Source organism: Neolamprologus multifasciatus, chromosome 12, assembly GCF_963576455.1.
Source record: "Neolamprologus multifasciatus chromosome 12, fNeoMul1.2, whole genome shotgun sequence".
Lineage (NCBI taxonomy): Eukaryota > Metazoa > Chordata > Actinopteri > Cichliformes > Cichlidae > Neolamprologus > Neolamprologus multifasciatus.
The window spans coordinates 26,257,945-26,282,093 of NC_140450.1; the positions used below are offsets into that span (position 1 = coordinate 26,257,945).

Below are 24,149 nucleotides of genomic sequence, written 5' to 3' on the forward strand. Positions count from 1 at the left end.
CTCACAGTAATCCCTCCCTTTTTTTTCCTCAAATCAGTGGCATCTTTACAGCCAAATGCTCATTGATGTGTTGTTTTTGCATTTCACTTGCCAGAAATCACTTGTCAGTCAAACAATGTGACCAGTGTGTATTTTCCGTTAATGAAGTTTTTTGCTGTTTTCTTTCCGCTCCATTCGTTTCTGTTTGCTGTTGCTGCTGATTTCTCTTGGGAAAGACCTCCCAGGCCTCAGTGTTTAGAGCAGGAAATCATAAAGCCTTCATCAACAGGCTATACACTAGGTTGAGTCACTGCTGTTGAGTAGCATCTATAATTGTTCGTACCAAATGTGACAGGTTACTACGTGTATTCGTGAGGAATACCGTCAAAGAAAAATGTAATTATTTGCCTTTTTTACTTTAATGTCTCCATGGTAATCTGTCATCTCTCTCCTTGTTTTTCTTCACTTTTTCAGGTGTTGTCTCCTTTATCAGACTCAATCCTGGCAGAGAAGACTATCACAGTGGTGGATGACAAAGTGACCATCACAGAGTTGGGAGTCCAGTTGGTGACAGGCCTTTCCATGAGCCTGCAGCTCAGTCCGGGAAGTAACCGGGCCATCCTGGCTACTACAACCACACAGGAAGTCCTGCAGAGCTCCAAACAGGTCAGGATGCTGTAAGAAATGAAAAGCAACAAAACGACATTAAATATGCGTAAGGGTTATTGGCTCACAAGTATGAGAACATATTGTCTAATTGAATGAGCAAATTCATCTAAATTTATACACTCACCTGCCATTTTATTAGGTATATCTTGTTAATACTGGGCTGGACCTCCTTTTTGCCTTTGGAACTGCACAATTGTTCATAGCATGGATTCAGTAAGGTGCTAGGAAACATTCCTCTGAGATTGTGGTCCATATTAACATGACAGCATCACACAGTCGCTGCAGATTTGTCAGCTGCACATCCTTGATCCAAATCTGCTGTTCCACCAAATCCCAAAAAAGCTCTCTTAGATTGAGATCTGGTGACTGTGAAGAGCATGAGAGTACAGTGAACTCGCCGTCATGTTCAAGAACCAGTTTGGATTTATTTGAGTTTTGGTGTTATTATGGTGTTGTTATTCTGAGGGAAGCAGCCATCAGAAGATGGACACGTTGTGGTCATAAATGGACATGGTCAGCAGCAATACTCAAGTAGGCTGCTGTGTTTAAGTGATGCTCAGTTGGTACTAAGGAGCCCAAAATGTGCCCAGAAAATATCCCCCATTCGAATATAACATCGGCAGCCTGAATTGTTAACAAAAGGCATGATGGATTAATTCGCTCATATTGTTTATTCAAATTCTGACACTAACAGCAGAAATTGAGACTCATCAGTACAGGCAACATTTTTCCACTTTTGGCAAGCCAGAGTGAATTATGTGAAAAATGTTCAGATGGCTCTACGGGGAAAGGAGAAAATCTGAAAACCTGATTGTAAAACGTCGTAAAGATAGGAAAAGATATTTTAGTTGACTGATGACCAAAGAAAACATCGCTTGAAACACATTCTGCTGCAATCAGGGAGAACATAAAGAGCCACATGCAACTCATCAGATCTGCAGTGGCCCTTGTCTTAAAATAACACAATAGGCATTGCAATACTTGCACAAAAAACAGACAAGTGCTTCAAAGATGGTGGTTGGGGTGGGGTTATCAACTGGAATCTGAGTTTCTGTGGCAGCTCAGACAGTGTGAAATAGATTGTATAATGTCAACAGGTATGGAAAGAGTCCAGTTTAAAAACCATTGCTCCTTGGCACAAAATATTATATGCAGTTATATACAATTATATTCATTTAAACTGTTTAAATACCCTACTATTCAACTTAGACGTAATGTAGTTACTGGAAGTGATTCAGTTTTGACACTTACAGTGCCTTTGTTGCATACAGAAAGTGGAGGTGTTTTAATAAGATAATTGCTCAGTAAAACCAACGAATAATCGTTAATCAACTGAGATTTTCTAATAATCATGTTATCAGTTATCCATCAAAATCAAATATTTGATAGTCGATGCTCCTCAAATCTAATTTTCTTTGTCATACCTAATATCTTATTGTCGTCTTTCCATTTCCTTAAGCTGCAGAAAATTATAGTCAACACTTTCATGTGTTTTAATAGATAAAATGATTAATGGATAAAATGAGTGGATAATTAGCAGGTTAGCAGAAAAAGAAGATAATAATTTGGTGCAGACCCACGTATAAGAGACTTCTATGTGATTTTACTTAACAGCTCATTTCTCCTCAGAGCCTCCTTTACAAAAGTGGGCGCTGATTCTTCTCTACTAGATGAAAATTATTCACAGACCATTTAGACAGATCTGATTAAGGCAGATAATTATGTTCATTTGTTTTACATTGGCAATTATTATCACCTAGAATATTAAATTACTCTTAATTAGATGAAATAATTTTTTATATAAATATCAGCTGAAGCCAAAAGTGCTCAATCGCCAACTCAAATACTTTTAGGATCTCTATGAAGTTATTTTTTGTTTGCATTACACTATCCCTGTCTAAAAAGAAAAAGAAAATAAGTGTGAGATTCTAAAAAGTTATCTACAGGAGGAGCGCTGCTTTGAGGCAAGCTGGATGTCTTAGGACAGCGGTCCCCAACCTTTTTTGCGCCAAGGACCGGTTTATGTCCAACAATATTTTCATGGAACGGCCTTGTGTCGCGGATAAATAAACCAGAAAAACCCTCTACCGGTACCAAAAAAACAGAAGAGTTATTCTTAACACACAAGAAAAGACCCTGGGAAACCAAGTTAACGATCAAAACAATTAAAAAATAACAACAAAAACCGATAAAACCCCTGAAAACCATACATTTCACACCCGAGCCTCAACTCTCACGGCCCGGTACCAAACAACACAGAGTCTTATTGTCATGGCATCCAAAGCTTGTGAGCATAGTGCAGCCTGAGGGCTAGCAGTCCATTGGCATAGCCTCTCTTAACATTTAAGCTGGTGGGCAAGCCCATAGCTTCAGCCTGGCAGCTTGATCCTTTAATGAATAGCAAAAACAATACAAAAATGGAAAAATGATAAGCTTTTTCATTTACTTCTATTTGTAGTTCCTCTTTTTTGATTAATTTTGTTATATTATTTACTTTCCTGAATAGATGTACATTTTTTTCTTCTATGTCTTGGCTAGTCTGTTCTTTTTACGGCACTCATATATTAACTCGAAGGCTTGAAAGCATGTAACGCAGCGCTTCTCTTTGGTTATCTAATGGAAACAGAAGTTTAATCTCAGAGCAAGCTCAAGCAACACCACAGTACTGTACAAAATTACGACTTAAAATCTGAACTTTGCAATTCTGTCATGTTTGCTTTTCTTTATAATTTGCTGCAGCTACTCTCGCTGTGGCTTCTTTGATCAAGCTCTCCAGTGAGCTCTCCGAGCTGCCCCGAACTATTCCACTTCACCCTTTTTTCTGACTGAGGGCATGAAGGCTATTTATCAGCTCTATCTTCTTACATAGAGTGTAGGGATAAGCAGGCCGCACTGCGCTTGCAAGACCTCTGGTGTTACTAATATAAGGAGCATTGACAGACCACTGTGGGAATCTATATACTTGTGCGCCTTTGGGGGATTTGTCTCTTGGTGATATTAAAATGCAAATTGTGAAACTGCAGTAGTAGGCGGCTTCACAACACCCATGTATGGCGCAGCCTCAGTGGCATGAACAATATTTAAAGTAACTGTTTGATCTTTTCTGCCCCTTGGCTGAGAGAAAATAGCTGCTGAGGTAGCTTAACCACAACTTAGTGAGCTTGACTAAAGGAACACTGAATCCAAATAATCATTATGCAGCTCATTTGAACAATTCACTATACTCCCATAAGTTAAAGCCGGCGGAACAAGCAAGGGGAGTTTCAGAGCTAACCTGTTGAAAATGATCCGTTTCCATGAAATTATGCTCTACGCAGTATTTTTACAGCATCATTTCAATCCTTTGTAATGTCTGACGATCCTGCCTCTCTCTCTCTCTACCTCTTTTGTAGGAGGCCTTGATTAGTGCATGGCTACAGTTCAGTGACGGCTCTGTGGCTCCACTAGACCTCTACAATCCAGACTTTTTTGTCCTGACAGCCACTTCACTAGACGAGGAAGTCGTGACAGTGCAGCAGGACCCTTCCTGGAAATGGCCTGTCATTGTGACGGAGGCAGAGGGTCAAGGCCTGCTGGTCAGGGTGGAAATGACTGTTAGTGAAGTGTGCCAGAAGTTCAAGCGACGCAGCATTATAGCGGCGGGGAACTGCAACATCAGGGTGAAGTTTGGCCACAGTGACAGCTCAAGGGGAGGGAGCATCGACTATGGTCCTGATGGCGATGATATGGAGAACAGGGGCAGGCTCTCCTCCCAGGACAGGACCGGCCTTGACACACACTATTATGGTAGTTCGATCTCTGACATGGAGGATGGCGTGCTGAAGAGAACCACCACAACGAGAAGCGCAATAATCCGCAGACCCAATGGGGATAAACTTTCAGTGGATGGTAGCCAGAGCATACCAATTGACTTTGCTGACTTCCCCGCACAAGTAGATCTGCCCCGTGGTCGCAATGTGGACGACGAACTCATTCAGACTGCCCGAGGGCTCACAGACCTAGAAATCGGCATGTACGCCTTGCTCGGGGTCTTCTGCCTCGCCATCCTGGTCTTTCTTATTAACTGCATTTCCTATACGCTCAAATACCGTCACAAGGAGCTCTCCATCGAGGACCAGGAGAACATGAACCATGCTCACGACTGGGTGTGGCTGGGGAATGAGGCCGAGCTGCTGGAGAGCCAAATCAGCCTTTCACCTCAGCAGGAAGAACAGACGTCCATGATAGACTCAAGCAGCGGCCTCGAGGAGGGCAGCCACTTACTGAACGGAGGCTCTTCCCAGAAGAGCGTGCCGAGCCAAGTGCATCGGGCGGCGGATACAGGCTGCATAGCCAAGGACAGCAAAGGAGACTCCCCCACCACCAAGAGAAAGCGAGTTAAGTTTACCACGTTCACCACCATCCCCTCGGACAATAGCTACCCCACTGTTAGCACACTAACTGGAAGCCACAGCCATGACATTAAGTGGGTGTGTCAAGACGTGCAGCTTGGAGACTCCAAGGAGTTGCGCAGTTACATGGAAAGATTAAATGACAGTGCTTTAAAAGAGGTGGCATAATGTACTGTGTGCACTTGTGACAAACTCACCCATATGCCTTCCAGCCAGCGGAGAGTGGGTCTCAACAGAAACCAGATCCACAGTTGGTGATCGAGGAGTAAATTTACTTCAGAATCAACCCAAACTGCCAAAGGGTCATTAAACTTTGCGAGAAATGTCATGATTCCACATGTGACTGATGATAAATCACTGACAAAAAACATGAGGTGGTTCTTTTGTTTGTCAGATGGTTGCCACTTAAACATTGTTTTATTATTACACGATTTAGAATCGTGCAAGGATCCCAGAACTGATCTGCAGCAAAGCATATAGAGTTTAAAACGAACAGTGACGTGACTAGATAGATATTCCGAGTGTGTGTGTGTGCACATTAAATGGCTTTGGAAGTTCTGTATCAATTTTGGATTTCTTACATGAAAGTTCTGGAAAGGCCAAAGCAAGTCAAGACAAATCTGCATGTTGTTCGGGGGGGAAAAGAAAAGAAAAACAAGAATGGCACAACTTTCCGGTTCATTGTCATCCTCCTTAGCAAGGCATAAGACTTGTTATGTATATACTGAACAATCTCCAAAGCATTGTACTGTTGCTCTGTATATTGTATTTTCATAACATTTAAGGAATACACAGTAATGTCAAGAGTGTGCATCAGCTTTTATTGACTGCAGCATTGTGAGGCATTGAGTCTTTAGATTGGAGAAGGTGAAGCCAATTACACACTGATCTTTGCATCAAATACTATTTATAAGATGTAATTTACCTACAAGCAACAACACAATCTAATCCCATTTAATGCTGGCCAGTGAAGAAAAGCATCAATACTCTCATCTTGTCCATTACAATCCAGTACCCTGACACCACAGCCAGTATATGTGAATGGCTGACCATCATGATAATGTGACATTTCCCAATACCGCCCTCTCAGTTAAAAGTTTTTCAAGGTTTGAAGAAAATACCAATTAACGCCTCTGTCCCATAATTACACGCAAGGTAGGAAATATTACCTTTTTTTGGAAGTGGATCTTTTATTATTCAGATAATTGCACAAATAATAATCTTCTCTGAAAACTTCCTAAACAAGGGCAGTCGGCTGAAAAATTGCATTTTGCTCAGTGAACGTTATTATCATCACAGTGGTGTTGGGGAATTGTGTGTGCGTGAGTGTGTTATTATTTTCCATCAAGCAGAGAAATGTTCACATTATGTTAACTGTTGCCGCAGTATGAATCAGGTTGTTAATCAGTGGCATCGTCAATATTATTCGTTTCAGCAAATAGTGGTGCTACCTTGAGTAGAATTGGGGATGTCGTTTAGAATAGCTTACTTCTGTCAGCATTCGGCACTAAATGGAGCCCCACCAGATACCTATACGGAGGTTTAGCAGCTTTTCCGGCTATTTTTCTGCCTATTTCCCTTATCGTGTGTCAGCTGAGAAGGTTTATACCATTTTCATGTCGCACATTAGCTTAAATATCACACTACAGAGGCCCCAGTCACAGAAGACCCCCAAGCAACCGTTAGTTGTTAAGGGAAAATGTGTTTCCCCCAACTGGTTGGTCAGTCATTGCTGACTGTTGGACCGAAAACCTATTCACGATTGCTTTGGTTGCTAGCAAATTGCCCCAATCAACTGTAGTTTGCACGGAAGACACCAGCTTGTCTGTAAAGACTTGCTAACTTCTTGCAGAGCGGTAGTAGACTTAGGTTGTACCGGCTGCATCTGACACATTTCAAAAGGTCAAATTTTTACTTTGAAAACTAACACTCTCTGTTTCACTACAATTTAGCAAGTAGTTGGTGGGCGTTAGCTCTTTCATGCAAACTATAAGCAATAGTAGCAATCTGCTAGCAAAAAAGTTTTTGTTGCAGCTAACTGGCAGTAAATGCTACTACAACAACATACAAGTAACATTAATTTTCTTAGCTAACCCTTATCAAAGAAGAATATGTAATAATATGCATTATTTTTTAAATGTATAACTAATGTTTTCTGGTGTTGCAGTGTTTTAAGTGCTGATATTTCTAAACTGGGGTAATTCAAGTAGAAAAAAATGAAGACATCTATGAGCAATGTAACACGAACACACACCGTGATACACACAAACAATTATGTTCTGCCACCATGTCGTGATCCGCTTCATTTTGTGGGGTTTTCCCGCTTCTGTGGCTTTAGCGTTATCTCCAGGGGACTGAAGCGGGGGTCACAGCTGCTGCGCTCAGTCGGTGGACCGTGAAGGGCGAGGAATGCCTGTGTAGATATGGGAGGGATTTAACTGCCAGCCACAAGGGTAATGATTGATGGAGGGCCCCGGTTAATTAAAACACCACTGCAACTCTCTTTCTGCGACCACTGTTGGTGGCTTCAGCCTCTTCAAGTAAAAGCAATACAACCCATTAAAGGCACACCACATTCACCCCCTTGGGCTCCAGTTGTAGATGTGCTCATACCTGCTGGGATGTAGCACAGGAAATATAATGGCTGTATTCACTTCGGTTCATGGAGCATGTTAACTCAAGTCTCATTTTTGTTGGCCTTGAAGTCTTGACTTCATGAAAAGGGAAAGGAGAAAAAAAAAAGCTTCCCCAGGCCTCCATCTTAAATGGATTTTTAATTAAATTGATGATGTGAGACCAACAAACTCTCACTAATGGTTGGCTGTGCTCCCTGTGGTCCTAATGTGCCGAGCCCGTATTTGCAATTTCCAAATGATTATTCGCTGTTTGATTTATGTTGCTTCATCTGAATTCATTTTACCGTCAGTTCACAGCAGGTTCACGACGGCTAAACGTACACAAACACCCCGCTGGAGAGGAGCGAAGAAACAGCCGACGAGGTCGGCTTGACATTCCGGTCCGACCGATTCTTACAGATGGAGTCGCAGGGAACTAGAGGCAACATTGTTTACAACGCCCCTGTGCCAAATCTGTCTCCTGTAAACACAATCTCCCACCTGACCAGCAGACCACATTGGGAAGATAAACACCACAGCACACATGAACAAATGTTCCCTTGTCTTAGCATCTTTGTAAGGGCTCTCAGGCAAAGTCCCTACCCACAAGATGTAAAGCTCTAAAAGAAAAAAAAAAGGTCATAAATATGTTTTTTCCAAATAAAAGTAAGTAAATTGTACATCTGTTAGAGACTGGTTCAACTGCACACTTAGTAAACGAATGAGTGATAATTTGTGTCGGAGTGCTTTAAAACAACCAAGAGTGCGTGTGTTTCTTATAATGAAGACATCACCCAGTGCAGCAGCGCGTGTTTATCCTTTTGAACAAAAGAGGTACTCTGTGGCACAGAAAAAATGTGCTAGTGTGTTAGTTGTGGAGATTATTCATTTGTAGTCAGTTAATTAGTTTTTGCCTTTTTTATGGGATTTCTTGAAAGTAAGAAATAAACAACCTTGTGCAGGTATTTTTGGCCTCCAGAACCAACAAAGTGATCTCAGCACAAGCTCACAGGTACAGAGTATTAGCGATAACTCCGAACTCCAGCAGCTATAAACAACTACAGTAGCTGGCGAAAGGCTTCAGCAGCATGACTCGAGCACCCAGCCATGTCATTTAGATGTATTGGCCCACTAGTAAGGGCAACGTGCACAGGGGAGCGACATATCAGGCAGTGCTCTCAGACAGGCTGAGGAATTTTTCTTCCTGCTGAAGAACAACAGAAGGTCAGAGGGCTACCAAGATACACCTGGCGCAAATGGTACTCCTCAGAGTGGCTAAAAAGATTTATCTTGATACCTGTACTGTTTTATGGGAGTCAAGTCCCATTCTGCACAAATAGGATACTCTAAACCACTGGGCATGCACATAATAACTAAGGCTGATGCCGTAAATCCAGATGGATGTACGCTGTTAAAGCGTTTTTACGGTTGCTTATTTCACACATCATCTGTCTGAATGAACATCCTCACCTGCCGCCTCGCTCGGTCCTACAGAAATCAGTCTTACAAGCGACAAGACAAGCACATTTTCTGGAACAAGAGATTGGGAGAGGTTATGTTATCCTCAGCACGACTTCTTCGTTGGTGTGGCATTTCAGAAACATATCAGACACGAGTTTAACAACCCGCCCCTCGTCCCACTTAGATTCCCCGGACTCCAGGATGCCGCGTGATTAGTTCGAGGTAAATGCTGATGATGAGTACTTAGAGATGAGTGATTTGTCTGCTTGGCTGTTTTCTTAAACGTTGTGTGTGCATTAGCTTATCCTAATTAACATGCAGCGATACCTCCTAATCCTCCAATTACTGGAGCAACATCTTAGGGAGCATCTGACGGCCGCTCATTACACAGGTAAGACTCAGTAATACAATTAAAAGCAGCTTAACATTCTGTAGATTAGCCCGCCGCGCGCCCCTGAAAAATCATTGACATACAGCACGCACAGTGGTCTTAATTGAGAAGTATGGAGACGTGCAGAGCAGAATTCACAAATGAAAACTCTTTATGGGATTAAACTTTTTTTTCTTTTTTTTCGCAAGGAAATACTGTTTGATACATGTCTGCTTAGTACTAAAGATACTTGGAGTAATAGTGCCTCTAATTAAAACTTACAGTCATAATTTAATCTTCAGTTTCTGGAAGTCTTTCGTTGTTTACTTGATCTTTTATCACAACTGTGATAAAAGATTACAGTTGTGCAACAGATTGCAGACAGAACAGGGATTCAGCTACATCCATATTGTTTGTAAAGTCCTGTTTTAAAGCCTTCATTTTAGTGTCTTGGCCAACTGTTGCCAGTTTGGGTTTTTTTGGGGCCCACATATTATCATTTGGTGTTGTTGTAAGCTAATGCTAACTTTTGTCCTTTAATTCAAAGGGGTGAGTTCAAAGGAAATCTAATCCCATGGAGCCGTCCTACAGGTAGAGAGAGAGATGGCAGAGATCAACACTCCACTTTGTCCCAGAATATATAGTAAAGTCAGGCATTGCATCACATCTCGAATCAGAACATTTTCTGGACAACCATCTCTAAGATACATAAACATTTTATGGCCCAAAGTTTGAACACTTATGGTTACTGTGAGATTTTTAGCTTGAGATATAGAGTACTTTTCAAAATATATACATCTATTGAGCCACATTCAGACCATTTTTTGGGACATTGAAATCTGAAGCAAGGTTGGATCCTGAATATCTCATTAACTATTAAAGATGATAATACTGAATGAAAACGTGGATGAAAGAAAATGGATCAATGCATCATTTTCAAAACACTATATCTTGCAAAGTATTTAATATATGAAGCTAGAATTTCACAGGAATCATTATATATTTCCAAACTTTGTACCATATATTTTTTTATGCAAATCAGATCCAGTCGAGCAGAAGGCCTGCATTGATTTTAAATGGAATGACCCATATGGGAGTCTGACTCTAACATTTGGACCCAGTCTCAAGTGTACCCCGAAGGGTTTTGGCGCTTGTGTTTGGTAGTTTCAAAACCAAGACAGAGTTTAAAAAAAAGACTACACCTAGAACTAAGTACTCATCCAATCATGTAATACAGCAATGACTTGTGTGCAGGTAAAGTATTTTTGTATTAGCTGTAGCTGATGTGAAACCATTGCAAGACTCTCACTTTAACATAATGATCGCTAAAGGCAGAAAACAAATGGAGTTTCCATTATAGGCTGCATATAAAAGATGGTCGTAGCCTAGCTGCAATTTGTGACACCACCCCAGAGAAAAAAGAGAGGCCTTAAATATTTATTATGTTACTGCTGTGAATGCAATGTAATGTTAAGAGAATATTCTGAACTTGAACATATAACCAGAACATTTACAAGAATAGTGGTTTTTTGTTGTTGTTGTTTTTTAATGACTTGAATATGTGCAGTCTTCTTGGTCTAAAGTGATCCATCCACCTACTATCAAAGATAATACAAATGGTTTACGATGCCAGAATTAAATGCCCCTGCCCGTCCCAGTAACTTGGATATAGGCTCACTCTCGGTTAGTGAGGTCCCCTTATGAAGCCTCAATCTCAGCATTTTGGTCGTTGCCATTTTGATAGTTTGCAACCACAAGTGAGCAGCTGACTGAAAACTGAGAGACACTGCAGGCTCACGTGGCAGAAAATTGTCAGTCACAAAGAAGCATTTGATTTGCAGGAAGAACTATTGACTTGGGAATTGTATAAACGCTGGAGGCTATGAATTCAATGAAAGATAAAGAGCATTCAGAAGGTTCTCCGAGGAACTGTTGTTTACTCGCACCATCATCCTAAAATACGAGGAGGCCAGCGTCAAAACTACATCTATGTGGGGTTTTTTCCCAGTTCTGCTTCCACAACCGCTATGATGTGTCAGAAATTCCTCTGTACATGTGAAACAAGCCACCATGCTAGAATTATGACCTCAAGGCATTGTGTTGGTTTTGAAACATCAAGCTGTCTGTTCAGTCACTGCTTCGTGGGCGCTCTGACCAAATTAAACAGGAAATGGCCCTCCCCGAGCCTCACGGCTGGCAGGCCTTACCATTAAAAGCTGATCTGCGATGATGCTGATTTCAATGATGAAACTAAGAAGAAATATGGTGCTTCCACCCCCAACAGGAATGCAAAATGAGGCTTTACACCTCTGTGTTAGCAACCTTTTCCCCCTACAGCAAGCTACAGGGCGTGTTTTTTGTAATATAAATAATTCAGGCATTCCACTTTGAGTTTGCCTTAGGACCAACAAACCATGACCCTAATCATGAAAGCAGGCTGTTAAAAGCACAATCCGTGATTCACATGTCAACAACGGTGTCGCCATGCTGCCTGAATTTAAAACACAGGACTGGAACATGTCCTTCCTGTCTTATCAATAAAACATTTGTGTCTCGTGTAATAAACTTACAGATCTGGAAGTTGTGCAACAAAGCTGTGCTTGCATGCGTGGAAACTAACCAGTACAGTGATGTTACAGGCAACTTTGTTAGCTTTAAAAGTTCTTCTTTATTTAGGCACTGGCTGAAAATGACAAAGTCACAAAATAATACACTTTATTAATGGGAACACATAACACTACAAAACATTATCACAGTTCTGTACCATACTGAAATGTAACAGGACTTTTTTTTTGATGTGACTGAGATGACAACATAATTACACATACAGTAAGCAATAGAACAAGAACACATAATTATCTGATCAAATAAACGCAAACAGAAAAAAATAATCACATGAAGAGGTGTTTCATACTGTCAGTGAGATTGAATCCAGCTTTTTTTAAAAAAAATTTTTAAATATACGACAACGCAAACGTAACTTCATTTAGTTCGGATCACAAATGAGGACGACTGTTCTGAGCTCCCGAAGGCAGGTTTACATTTCCAGGAGCCTTATGTCACATGACACGATTCCTACAGAGCCCTGAGTTTTCTTCCTTCATGTGTTCGGCTTAATTCTGAGGATTGAAAATGCACAGATGATGGTGCACACACACACACACACACACACACACACACACACACACACACACTTAATAGTATAAAAGTAAAACAAATGAATCACAGTCTTATAAATATAACGAAACAAAACAGAATTTCTGGTAAAGCTGCAAAGCCGTGATAACACCATAAGAGTTTCTGACAGCAAATGATGTGAAATAATGTAAATAATGTCACAAATGTTATGAATTTCTCAGCACTGAGATGGCATCACTGTGAATGCGTTACATTTTTTAACTGTTATGCATCCATTTCACTGTGATCCGAGCATTAATGCCACAAGTCTAAATACAGATAGATGTTTTTGTTGGGTTCTGTTAATCTAACATTGAAGATATTCGATTTTGCAGCTTGACCAGAAATGTAAAACCCAAGCGTCACAGGAGTTGTGGAGTATTTCTGACATGAGGAGGTATGTATGTATGTACGTATGTATGTATGTATCATGTAGAGTGCTATCTGAGCATTTACAGGGTAGATTAAAGTGGCTTTACAGTGACTGATCAAACAAAAAATGTGTGTTTGTTTGAAATCTTCTCCAACAATCGGCATCTTGAACAGCAATAATTTAAGGGACTGTTTCAAAATTACCATCAAAACCAATTCCCCTTTTGGTGCGATCTCTTCCAAGATACTGCGTGAGTGGGAATGAAATAGTGCTGATTCTCGAGAACATTTAATGCACGAATACCCGAGATTAAGGTTAAGGACCTAAATGATTTAAATACTGATGTGTCGTACCGGAATAAGTGAAATGAACTCTCTCTGTTAGATAACACAAACACAAATATCTGTAAAACAACTTTGAAAATATTCAAAGGGATCACATTTTATGGCACCGTTTCCTAAGTGCAAATGATCAAAGAAAGGCAACAGGGGCAGACGCGCACAGAAGTAAGCAAGTACAGTATGAATAGTTCATCTCTGTACTGTAAGTGGTATCGCTGCAGTCACCCAGTGATTTCAAACCCACTACCAGGAAATCTGGAAATTACTGGATATCCAAAGCACTTTAAAACTAAATCTTACATAAAAAAGGGTGTAGTTATGACAGTTACAACTTCTTCGCTCAAACTGCTGTATTATAATTAGTAAGGGGTTCTTAGAGCACTGAGTGATCTGACGAGGGGGTGACGGTAGTGGGCTGCAAGTTTATGAATGTGCAGTCGTGTTGGGTCAAGAGGAAGCGCGTCTCTGCTGCTGAAGCCCTGCTCTGGCTTTCTGCTTGTCGTACTTGACCGAGATAATAAGGAACACCAGCAATGTGACGCCCTGGATTCCCGCCAAGAGGAAGAAGTAGTAATGCAGAGAGCAGTCATTGATATTACCTGCAAGAGAACAAAATAAGGACATGTTATTAATAGAATATGTGAGAGTTTAGCCGAGAATCTGCACAATAAAACTGGCATTCATGTAACTCTTAAAAAGTTGGGAGCTGCATGAAGGAAAAAAAAAAAAAAAGACAAATATGGAAATCTGGAGAACAAAAGCATTGCAACATATTCGGAGGGTGACAGCAGGAGGGTTCTTTGTTACAAAGTACTTCTCCACGTTAAAAGAATACCAAAGGCAAAGGTAAATGGCCACGAGCTTGCAACTGTGTCAGGTTGCTGTGTGTTCAGCAGACATAAAAAGGGGTGCTTGAAGTGAGCATGTTAAGGAAACACGATTCTGTCAGGAATTAGGATGGAGCGGGTGAGTGGGGGGGCTGAGGGCTTGTTACTTCTCATTTCACCATTGTGAAATCTTGTGAAAGTGAAGACAATTGACCCCACACTTCAGCGCTGATAAAGGAAAGCGGTATTGAAGCAACAGAGCAATGCAAGCCCTCAGCTATGATTCCAGCCCAGGAGTCTTTCATCGGCATTAAAGCGATTTTTGTTCCTGGTGGGACTGGGATGTGATTAAAGAAAAGAGAAAAAAAGAAAGGTGGAAAAAATAAACTGATGCTTCCACTGTGATCTGTGGGACTTTCTTTTCTATTTTGGAGCCAGGAAGAGAAGACAAAAAGACAAAGCAGAGGGTTGCAGAAGACAAAGAGGAAGCAGTGATGGTATTTGCCGACATTCCCTGCCCATTTATTCCTAATGGATTTGGCAAATCCAGCCCGACATCGGCCAACTTCGACTGTCTTAGCATTTGCTACACTGTTGGCTGAAGTGGCCGTTCTCATTCAGCAACAAAGCTCGAGAGGACAGCTTAAAACAAATCCTGTTTTGGTCATGCTAGGGGTTTACATGAAGGGCAAAGCCGATACAGTTGGTTTCGCTGGTCAAGTATGGTGACAATTGGATTGGCATTAAAGCAGCTTTTTGTACAAATGACCGTGCGAGACAGATCAATTGACTTTCAGCCAACAGCATGAGACGATGCTGTGAACTACTCTGCTGGACACGGAGGGATTTTTAGGCTATTTAAGGTGCCTCGACGATAGGAGAGGCAATGTATTGTAAAAACATCTATTCTTCATTTAATAGTGGGCCTGGTGTTATTATTATTATTATTATCTATAAATGTGGAAATGTGAAGCCCAGAGTAATCTGACGGAGAAACAGGCTTGATTTTAATTATATAAGCATCTAAATTAAGTCAAGTTCTGTGTAGTCACGTGGAGTCTAATTATACCTGTCAGTTTAAGGTTAACAGGTTAAGGTAGTATATGGTATACAGCATATGGTCTAAGATTTTTCATTTATTTCATTCTTTTACTTTTCTAATGATTTCACTGAGCGATTAAGAAATATGAACAGTGTGCTGCAGACATGCACTCACTTACTAAATCACTGAGATTATGTTTAAAGTCAGCAGTTCTAACACACAGTGAGGTTGAGCCTTTAGTCTAAACACAAACAACAACACAAACATACACAGGGAATACAGAATGTGCAGCTCACAGTATGCTGCTTTAAACTGCCTTTTTTGTACAATATTAGGATGATGACTGAAAATAAGAAGAAATGTAACAATATAAATATATTAACAATATTAAACACAGACATAGCAAACATAACAAAATCAGGTAAATCTAATTTTAATACCACACAAATATTTGACTTTTTAATCGATTATTGAAGATGTCATTCTCCTTCTCTACCTTAGCTATCATAAATGTTAGGGACTTTGGCCATAACCACTTGCATGTGTTGCTCTGTGATATTACCACGAAATATCAACGTGTGTCAAACCGACCAGACTTCTGTGTTGAAAATCATATGAGAGCTGGGTTTAAGACTGTGACCCATGCTACTTCAAAGCACATTGTGCGCTGTCTGTCCTGCGTGCTGCACAACAACATTCAATATTTAGTATTTACTGCTGTTTACACTTAGCTAGATTAATGCGATGGTGTTGTGTATAGTATGTTGCTTTGTTTTGTTTTGTTTTTTTGCTTGTTTTCTATTCTTTTTCTCTCAACAGGTGATCCCGGAGATATTTTTTTCCCCCCTTTCTCACTGTCCCTCTCCCCTTCTGTTTTTCTTTTCCTTCCTCTTTCTTTCTCCCTTTCCTATCCCTCACTCATGTCTGTCCCGTCTGTAACAACTGAAAATAAAATAAAATAAATAATAAAAACAAAGGTCGATCAAATGGACCAATACGGCAATGCCATGATGATCCATTTGGCAAAATAAATCCATTGGGTATCCTTGTTGGTCTTCAGACAACAATTCTGACGGCTAAAGAACCAAATGGGACAGGCAAAAGAAAAAGACTGTGACCCAGACACCAAACCACAGTTTTCACTTGAAGAGTTAACAATTTCCACGGCTGTCACAGTCAGAGCCTTTTCCTTTTCTCTATCACTCATATCGTTGCCCCATGAATTCAGCCGCCACGTTGAGGTTGACGTATTGTGGCATCTGAAGGAAGATATTAAGCGGAAAGAAACCTAACTGTGGTGCATGCCAATGTAAGACAGCTTACAATGCTTTGTTTACCCATTCTACTTGCTAGATTCACAGACTGTGACTCCACTCCACAAACTGAAATTCAAGTTGAAGGTTGCACTGGAGGAGATCCAGCGCACGTTACCAAGGCACAAGTGCAAGACGACAGAACAGAACTTACAGTGATCTCCAAAGAACAGCTACACTGAAGGCAGTCCAGAGACATTCGGCAAGTGAGCTGCCAAATTTAAATCAGGTGAGGTTTTAAGGGCGGATCGCACAGTGCGTTCCAGGCGACTGAGTGACTGCTGAATGTTCTGCACCAACTAAAATGCTGTCGTGCTCACACAGCCAGTTAAATGGCTGTGTAACTTAACTTTTCTAGAAATCATTGAAAATTAGCACTCTTCCTTTAAGGATGTTCATTGATTTCAGCCTGGCCTCAAGTCTTAGATCAACTGCCATCGGTCCTTACTGCTCACTAAAAATGTAAAGAAAAGGATTATGGAGGACAGGCAGTCAAACATATGGGTGCTTTGAGAATACTGGAGGGCAAGATGACTTAACAAATGCACACATAAATCTGTCCATCTGACCCGCCATAATTTATAAATAATAATGAACAAATGAACAGCTGTGACTTACAAAAAAATGCCAGTTTTACATAAAAAGGTTTTTACAGAAAAGCCACAACTCACTGCAGAGGTGCGATCCACAGCTTCAAGTTCCTTCTAATCAAAGAGCAGAATTTGTGGCAGAGCTCATCAGATCACACCCTGCACATTGTGCAAATACAGATGGCCATATTCCCACTCGCTGTGCTGTACACACGTTCTTGTGGATAATTAGACATTAAGGCGAACAAAGCAGCGCTGCTACGATAGGATACATCCCTCAGGAGCGACTCCTCGTCAATGCCCTGTGCACTGGGCTGTTTCTATAGCTTGAAACCTTTGATCAAGGAACAAAGACGCAGCTGATGACTTTGACCCGGGCTGAAGTTTTAGCTTATTTTGTGATGTCATCTTAATCTGGTCAAGGGTGTAAATTGTGAGAAATAGATCAAAAACCAAGACAGTGTTTAAATAATTCATGAAGATGAAAAAACAATGTGTTTGACAGCAGGGCATGAAAGGAGAGGGGTTAGCGCGGTGAAGGTACTTAGATTTTCAATCGATAATTCACAGATGGTAAACAAAGAAGAGTCTGCTGCGGTAGTCTTAATTCACAAAGCAGTATCACATAAAGTAATATAGCATACAAATGATGTATGGGAACACATATACATGCTCAATAGTAATAACAAGAGTGTTTACTAAAATATGACCCATTTAATGTAGGATATAGACCATAGAAAAATAAGTGCAAGGTTTACAGAAACATATTGAGCAACCTCTGAGTTTGCTCTCGGGTGCTCGGCCTGCAACAAACCAAGATTTTACTAAAGTTTCCTTAAATTTAAAGTAAAAAAAATCAAAAAACCAAACCCTTAAAGTAGCTTTAATAATATTCTAACAGATGACTGGATCACAAACTTTGTTCTAGTTTTGCAAATCTACCTCTTAGCTACCAGAATGAAAACTGCTGCTGGTAAAAAAGTAACATCCAATTTTTTGGAGCAGTACTGAAAACAGTGCAAGGTTTTCAAACAGTATCAGTGCCAGCATGATGCGACCTATTGTTTTCGAACATATGTTTACGGTTTTCAAACTATTTAATCAATTGTTGGGAGAAAAAATATGCCCAAAAGTTCTCCCATTGAAATGGATGGAAGGGCTAGAATGTGCCAACTGAATGACAGCTTGGAAGAAGCTGCAAAATTCTTAAAATGTGCTTTAACCATCAATTTATCACCAAATTGAGGTGAACTCAGTTTTCTTTTAAATGATATCTTCTTTATACCCAATACAGTATTTTTATCTGTAGGCATCTAAGAGGATTGCCATCTACTTGCCCACTAAAGGTCAATCATAATTTTTCATCTTTTGTCTCACTCCTCTGAGCACATTTTTAACACTAATCAAAAAATCAAGCACAACTTTGTCCAAGGAGATTGCTATCCTATTTTTACCCTAGTGTGACTGAACCACAGCATGAGGGCACAGGTGTGTGTTGGCTTTTAAAATTAAAGCCCTTGGATTATTACTGGAAATGCAGTATGCTTTAAAATCTGCTAAGTTTTCAATATAAAAGCACTCACTGGTCAACAAGCACTTTGCTACTGGGATTTTTTTTATGTTTACTTCAACAAATTTCACTTGCTGACTCCAAATCTGAAAAATGTTTTGATCTCAAACATCACGTTTTTTAAGTTATAGTATTCCAAATGTTGGACAACTAAGATGAACGGACAGAAACGGCGATGCATTTCAGCATTTAAGAACAAACTCTGATCTCCCGAAAAGTGAAGCCAAAATTAAGGAAGGTGTTTTTGTTGGTCCTGAAATCCCTGAACTGATACTTGACAACGACTTCCAAAGGACACTGAAGCTAACTGAAGCAGCACAATGTGAATCATTCACACAGGTTATCCAGAGTTTTCTTGGAAATCAAAGAGCAGAAAATTATGCTGAGGTTGTGGAAGCATGCTGAAAGTACACCAGCTAAAAAAATGTCACTGAAGATGCACTTTTCACATTCTCATCTCAACTTTTTTCCCCACAAAATCTGGGAGATGTCAGCGATGAAAACAGGGAAAGATTTTAATGAGATATAAAAAGTGACGGAAAATTGGTATCAAGGAAAATTTAATCTAAGCACCACGTGTCACCACTGTTGTTTCTTGGATGTGCAGTACAAGTGCAAAAGCAAGTGCGTCAAACATTTTTGAGCTGGTCTTGTTTTATTTGAGCTGCCAGAAATATGCTTAGACACAGATCTCATATAATATCAGTGTAATAAATAGATAAATTGGTATAAAGTTCCTAGTAGCAAACAAAAAATGTGTTTTGTAGTATTTTATAGCCTAAGTTTCAAAAGTCTTGTAGTAATTATAGGCATAAAAACATCCAATTACTTACTGGCAAATGCTTTGACCCTTCAGCTTTTTTCCCCCCAATCTTTTAAGCTACAAGCAACAATCAGCAAAGTCCGACAGCCAGCAACACTAAAGATTCTAGAGGCGTCTAACGGGAACCATCAGTTTCTTAATGGAGGAAGGAAAAAAAAACCTTAAACCCTAACCTGCACCACACAATGCAACAGAACAGGCAGGAGCAACAATCCCACTTCATAAAAATCCCATCGTTTAGCTAAATCTTAAATTACATTCAAGCTCCACCCCTCTCCAGGGCCCACTTGGCTGCAAAGCACTTTTGAAAAATATGGAAAACTAATTACAGCAGCACAAGACCAAACAAGGACATACTTAGAAAAAGCACGCATTAATAAAGCTAATAAACATTTGACAGATGTATGAAAATTAAATTCAAAGCGAGGTAGTGAGGGGAGCAAAAAGAGTAGTACTGCTGATACACTTGTTACTAAAATGTTGCCATGTTTAGAGGATCTGTTTGGCAGCTCTGAGTTAGTAAATTTCAAGGTTGTGATTAGGCTGAATGCCGCAAACAGGAGGGGTCACCCGTCCAATACTGGAGTGTTGTAAACTTGTGGGATAATTTACCTGCAAGTGGGCTTGAGGAGACCTTGTGAGTCGAAATGAAATGGGTCAATATCAATTTAATGTTTGAAAATGGATCAATTGATCCAGACCTTCGGTATTATAACCCAACATTTTAATGCTCCAGTGACTTCAATGCCATCCTCAGCCTGAGAATGAAATCGGGGGAAAGAATCGATGCATGTTTGCTTCAGCAATAAATATTATTTTCTGCAGCTCTGCCAGCTTGGAAGACTTCATGATTGATCCTGAGGTTTTTAAATTGCTACAACAGGCTAACCATATGTATGGCCCCCCTATTACCTCTGGCGTGTATACAGACCTATACAGTCCTTTCAGACAGAGTTTATGTTAAATTCTACAGATCTGACACTAGAGGCTTCTATTAACACCCTGACATTTCACGCAGCCCGGCCCAACAGGATGTGCGAACGTCAGCTCGCTGTGAATATCTGAACACGTGCCAGACATCTGACATAACATCAGCCAGGACTTGAATGCTGGTAAAAGAAAAGGCCATTTCCTGTCACGTGACTACAGAAATTCACAAAAACCATTCACTAACAGTGAATAAAACCTACACAAAAGGGAAGGGGAATTAAATGCAAGCGCCATTATCTAAAGACAAAAGCCTTCTCTTGTGTAAAGGATAATATTGCATAGAGCGTAAAGGCTGATGCTTGACTGACTTAGCATGAGAATAAAAGTAGCTGCAGTGTTTTTATACCAGACCTATAAAAATACCAATGAGAGAATGTGATGGATGACTACTCAACCAGATGTAACTACGGTGGAATACAATTTGTTGTGAGATTTAAGGGATCAATAATTTCAACATGAGCTTGAAATGTTTCAAGTTTGAGAGCTTAAACGTTGCACAAAGCACTCTGCCGAACACTGCCATGTCCTTCAGTTGCGCACACACAGGGTCATTCACCCCAAGAACGAGAGCAGGTTTTGTACCCATCTAAATATACCAGACATAAGGATTATCACACACAGAAAACAAACAAACAAAGAAGAACATCTAAAAACTAAAGACTCATCTGCAGTGGCATTGATGTTTGAGCTGCACAAGTGAAGGGAAGCTCACTCAGCAAAATAGGTCATAACTGGGCAGAAAATTAAAAAGATAATAGAAAATTTTCAATGACTGGCTCTTTGCTGACTCTGTCCAAATGAGGCAGGCTCCGTGAGGAAAAATGTTGCCCATCCCAGTGTTGGAGCATGCACGAGACTGCAGATTCCTTCTTAAGATGAGCAATAGAATGACTTGCATATCATTTAAGCCATTTAAATCTTGGACGAGTGCTATTACTATCTCTGTGATGCAGAAAATTACTGGAAATAAAAAGGGAACTACACCACTATTCAAAAAACAAATATAATTTAAAATTTTAAAACCAAACGCTTACAGTGTTGTCAGAAAGTCCTTTGTAAACACATTTTACTTGCTAAGTGTATTTTAGTGAAAAAGAGGCTTATGTGCTCCTTTAGTTTCTAAGACTTTTAAACAATAACTGACCAGTAAATGGACTGGTTTATATATAGTGCCTTTCTACTTACCCTTAAACATTTATTCATACAGTGCTATGGCGAGGTGCACTGTCCCATCATTCACACTCAGGCATCAGGTGCAAGTTGGGGGACAATATCTTGCCTGAGAATATCCCGATCGGTGAGTGGTAGTCGACCCCTTCTAACATCTGAGCCACGGGCACCTCTGGTAACGCTAGTAGCTGGGCTAAACACACTCTGGCCTGATGACCACCATCCATGTTCAGTGCAATTACCGCTTAAACAAAACATTTTCGGGATCACAGCTTACACACATTTACTTTGTAGAACACTTTGCCAAAATCATAAGAAGTCCCTGATGAGATATAGAAGGGACATAAAAGACAATCATCTGGGAAGGGTTACAAAGCTATTTAGGAGGCTCTCAAACTCCACAGCTCAACGACCCACAGCAACAAAGATTACTGGAACAAGAGCGAACAGTAGGAATTGCCAAACATCTTAAAACTTCCCAAGAGCAAGTCTCAACAGATGCAAGAAATGACAAGTCTCTGTCACCTCAACAAATGTCTATTTTTGACTCCACAAATAAAAAACACTGGGCAAAAATGATGCTCTTGTGCTTACAGAAATATTGTGATGGCACATCACAACCAAAAGCAATAATTGGATTTCATAAATGCTTCTATAATATGTTTCAAACCTATTTCAATGTGAGAATTAAGAAGTTGCAAACAGATATATCCTTTAACTACAGTTACAAGTAATATTCTGAGTACCACAGTCTTTCTGTTTCAGTCTGCTGATGGTAACAGGGGTGCACAATGAGATTTAGGTGCAAGTTTGCGAACCTTTTGTCACAATGCAAATGTGTCCACACATTCATACTGGATACACTATTTTTCTGGCATGCTTTCTCACATAAGAAGCTGTGTTTACGCAGGTTTAACCTTTAGTTTAAAAAAAACAAAAAAAAACGTGATACAGTTTAGGTTAGGGGGAAAAAAAAGAAGTAAATATGAGGTTGAATACTTTGTTATGCTACTGCACTGTGCAGTTATATTACAGCCACTGTACCTTCTTAGTTAAAGCTTTAAGTGTCTAATTATCTAAGATTTTGGTACTTTTTTTGATCTTGTCTTTTAAAAATGTGAAAACACAAATCAGCCATGATCTTCCCTGACTTCTTTACCAAACCGAAAGTTTGAGTCTCGAAAACAAGGAGAAAGCTGAATTCTCTCTGTGACATTTTACCTACACTGACTAACAGAGGCTTGTGCAGAGAAGGGGGATGATAGAGCTACAGCATGACAGGAGGGCTGAGCATCTACCAGTGTGATGCCAAACTAGCAGTGCCATCTCCATGTAATGCTCGAGGGACAGCTTTACTTAAGAGGAACAGGCCTATGTAATCAGACCCCCAGCCAGTGATTAATGCTGCTGTCTGTCTTCAGGCCTGTGCAGGTCAGTAAAGCTCAGCACAGCTCACCCAAGACGCTGTTTACCGCACGCCATGTTGCCCGCAGCCATGGAAATAAGCTGAATCTTTTCCACGTAGAGAGCCAGGAGATGTGGAAAAAAGCTAGCATCCAACAAAATGTGAAAAACAGCCACAATAACAAACAGCATAAACCCTGACTGTACGTAATGCCTAAGCTTTGTGCCGTATGTCTTTAATCAGTGGCCAGGAGGATGTTTTGTTCCATTTCTGCAGTTCACCTTCTTTTTTTGGAAAGCAAAGGGAGTCTTACGGGCAGAACAACTTTACCTTACCTTCCCCTCAAGTTATGCACGGCTGAGCAAAGGATGGATATATGAGGCATAGAGCTAACATCATCAGAAGTACCTCCCTACCTGTCGGTACACTGTATTAATGAGCTATTAGGTGTTTGTGGATAAACAATTTACAGTGTTGGCTTATTTACCGCATGCTCAGGGAAAAGTGCATCTGGGTGGGGAGCCTCTACTCGCTGGGAGTCCATCCATCTGCTGCCACCACCACACTATTCATTCTAGCACTCGGACAGATTTACACAAACCTTTTGTCGTTAGTCTGACATGTCTATTTATAATGTGAAACACTCTTAAAACAAGAGACCTGTGCAGGGTGTTGCCCCCTCCTTTCTGTGTATAATTTACAAAGTCTTTAAGTGGATTTTAAATTAGCTCAAGCTTTTGAACATTCTTAAGGTATGTTCCTGGAAGATTAATTTCAGGCAGTCTGAATCGATGCCTCTCTTGTGGTTTTATACCTAACGTCAATGTGGGAATACAATAGTATGTGGTCTAGCACTGGGTACCTAACAGGATGCTTGGCAAAAGAGGTGACAGGTGACTTACGGATAGCGCTGAGAATCACGTCACTACTGTGTGTTTTGATAATGATGAAGTGATGAGAACAGGTTGAAAAGAAAACCAGCTTTTATTTCAAGTTTAAGCACAAGTGCTTGAAGTCTTCGCCTTTGTGGTAGCTTCACCTAC

At 40.3% G+C, this 24,149-nt stretch overlaps 2 protein-coding genes across 3 annotated transcripts in view; one reads left to right on the forward strand and one right to left on the reverse strand.

Annotated features, from left to right (window-relative positions):
• LOC146507134 (transmembrane protein 132C) overlaps positions 1 to 12,693 on the forward strand; it is a 156,611-nt gene extending 143,918 nt beyond the window's left edge. The window contains exons 8-9 of the mRNA XM_085179528.1: positions 454 to 645; positions 4,041 to 12,693. Coding sequence (XP_085035654.1) covers positions 454 to 645; positions 4,041 to 5,207 — 1,359 coding nt within the window. The 3' untranslated portion in view covers positions 5,208 to 12,693. The remainder of the gene's footprint in view (positions 1 to 453; positions 646 to 4,040) is intronic.
• Positions 12,437 to 24,149, reverse strand: part of slc15a4 (solute carrier family 15 member 4) — a 32,299-nt gene continuing 20,586 nt past the window's right edge. For both annotated transcript variants that reach the window (XM_085179532.1, XM_085179530.1), the window contains exon 9: positions 12,437 to 13,975. In XM_085179532.1, coding sequence (XP_085035658.1) covers positions 13,824 to 13,975 — 152 coding nt within the window. In that variant the 3' untranslated portion in view covers positions 12,437 to 13,823. The remainder of the gene's footprint in view (positions 13,976 to 24,149) is intronic.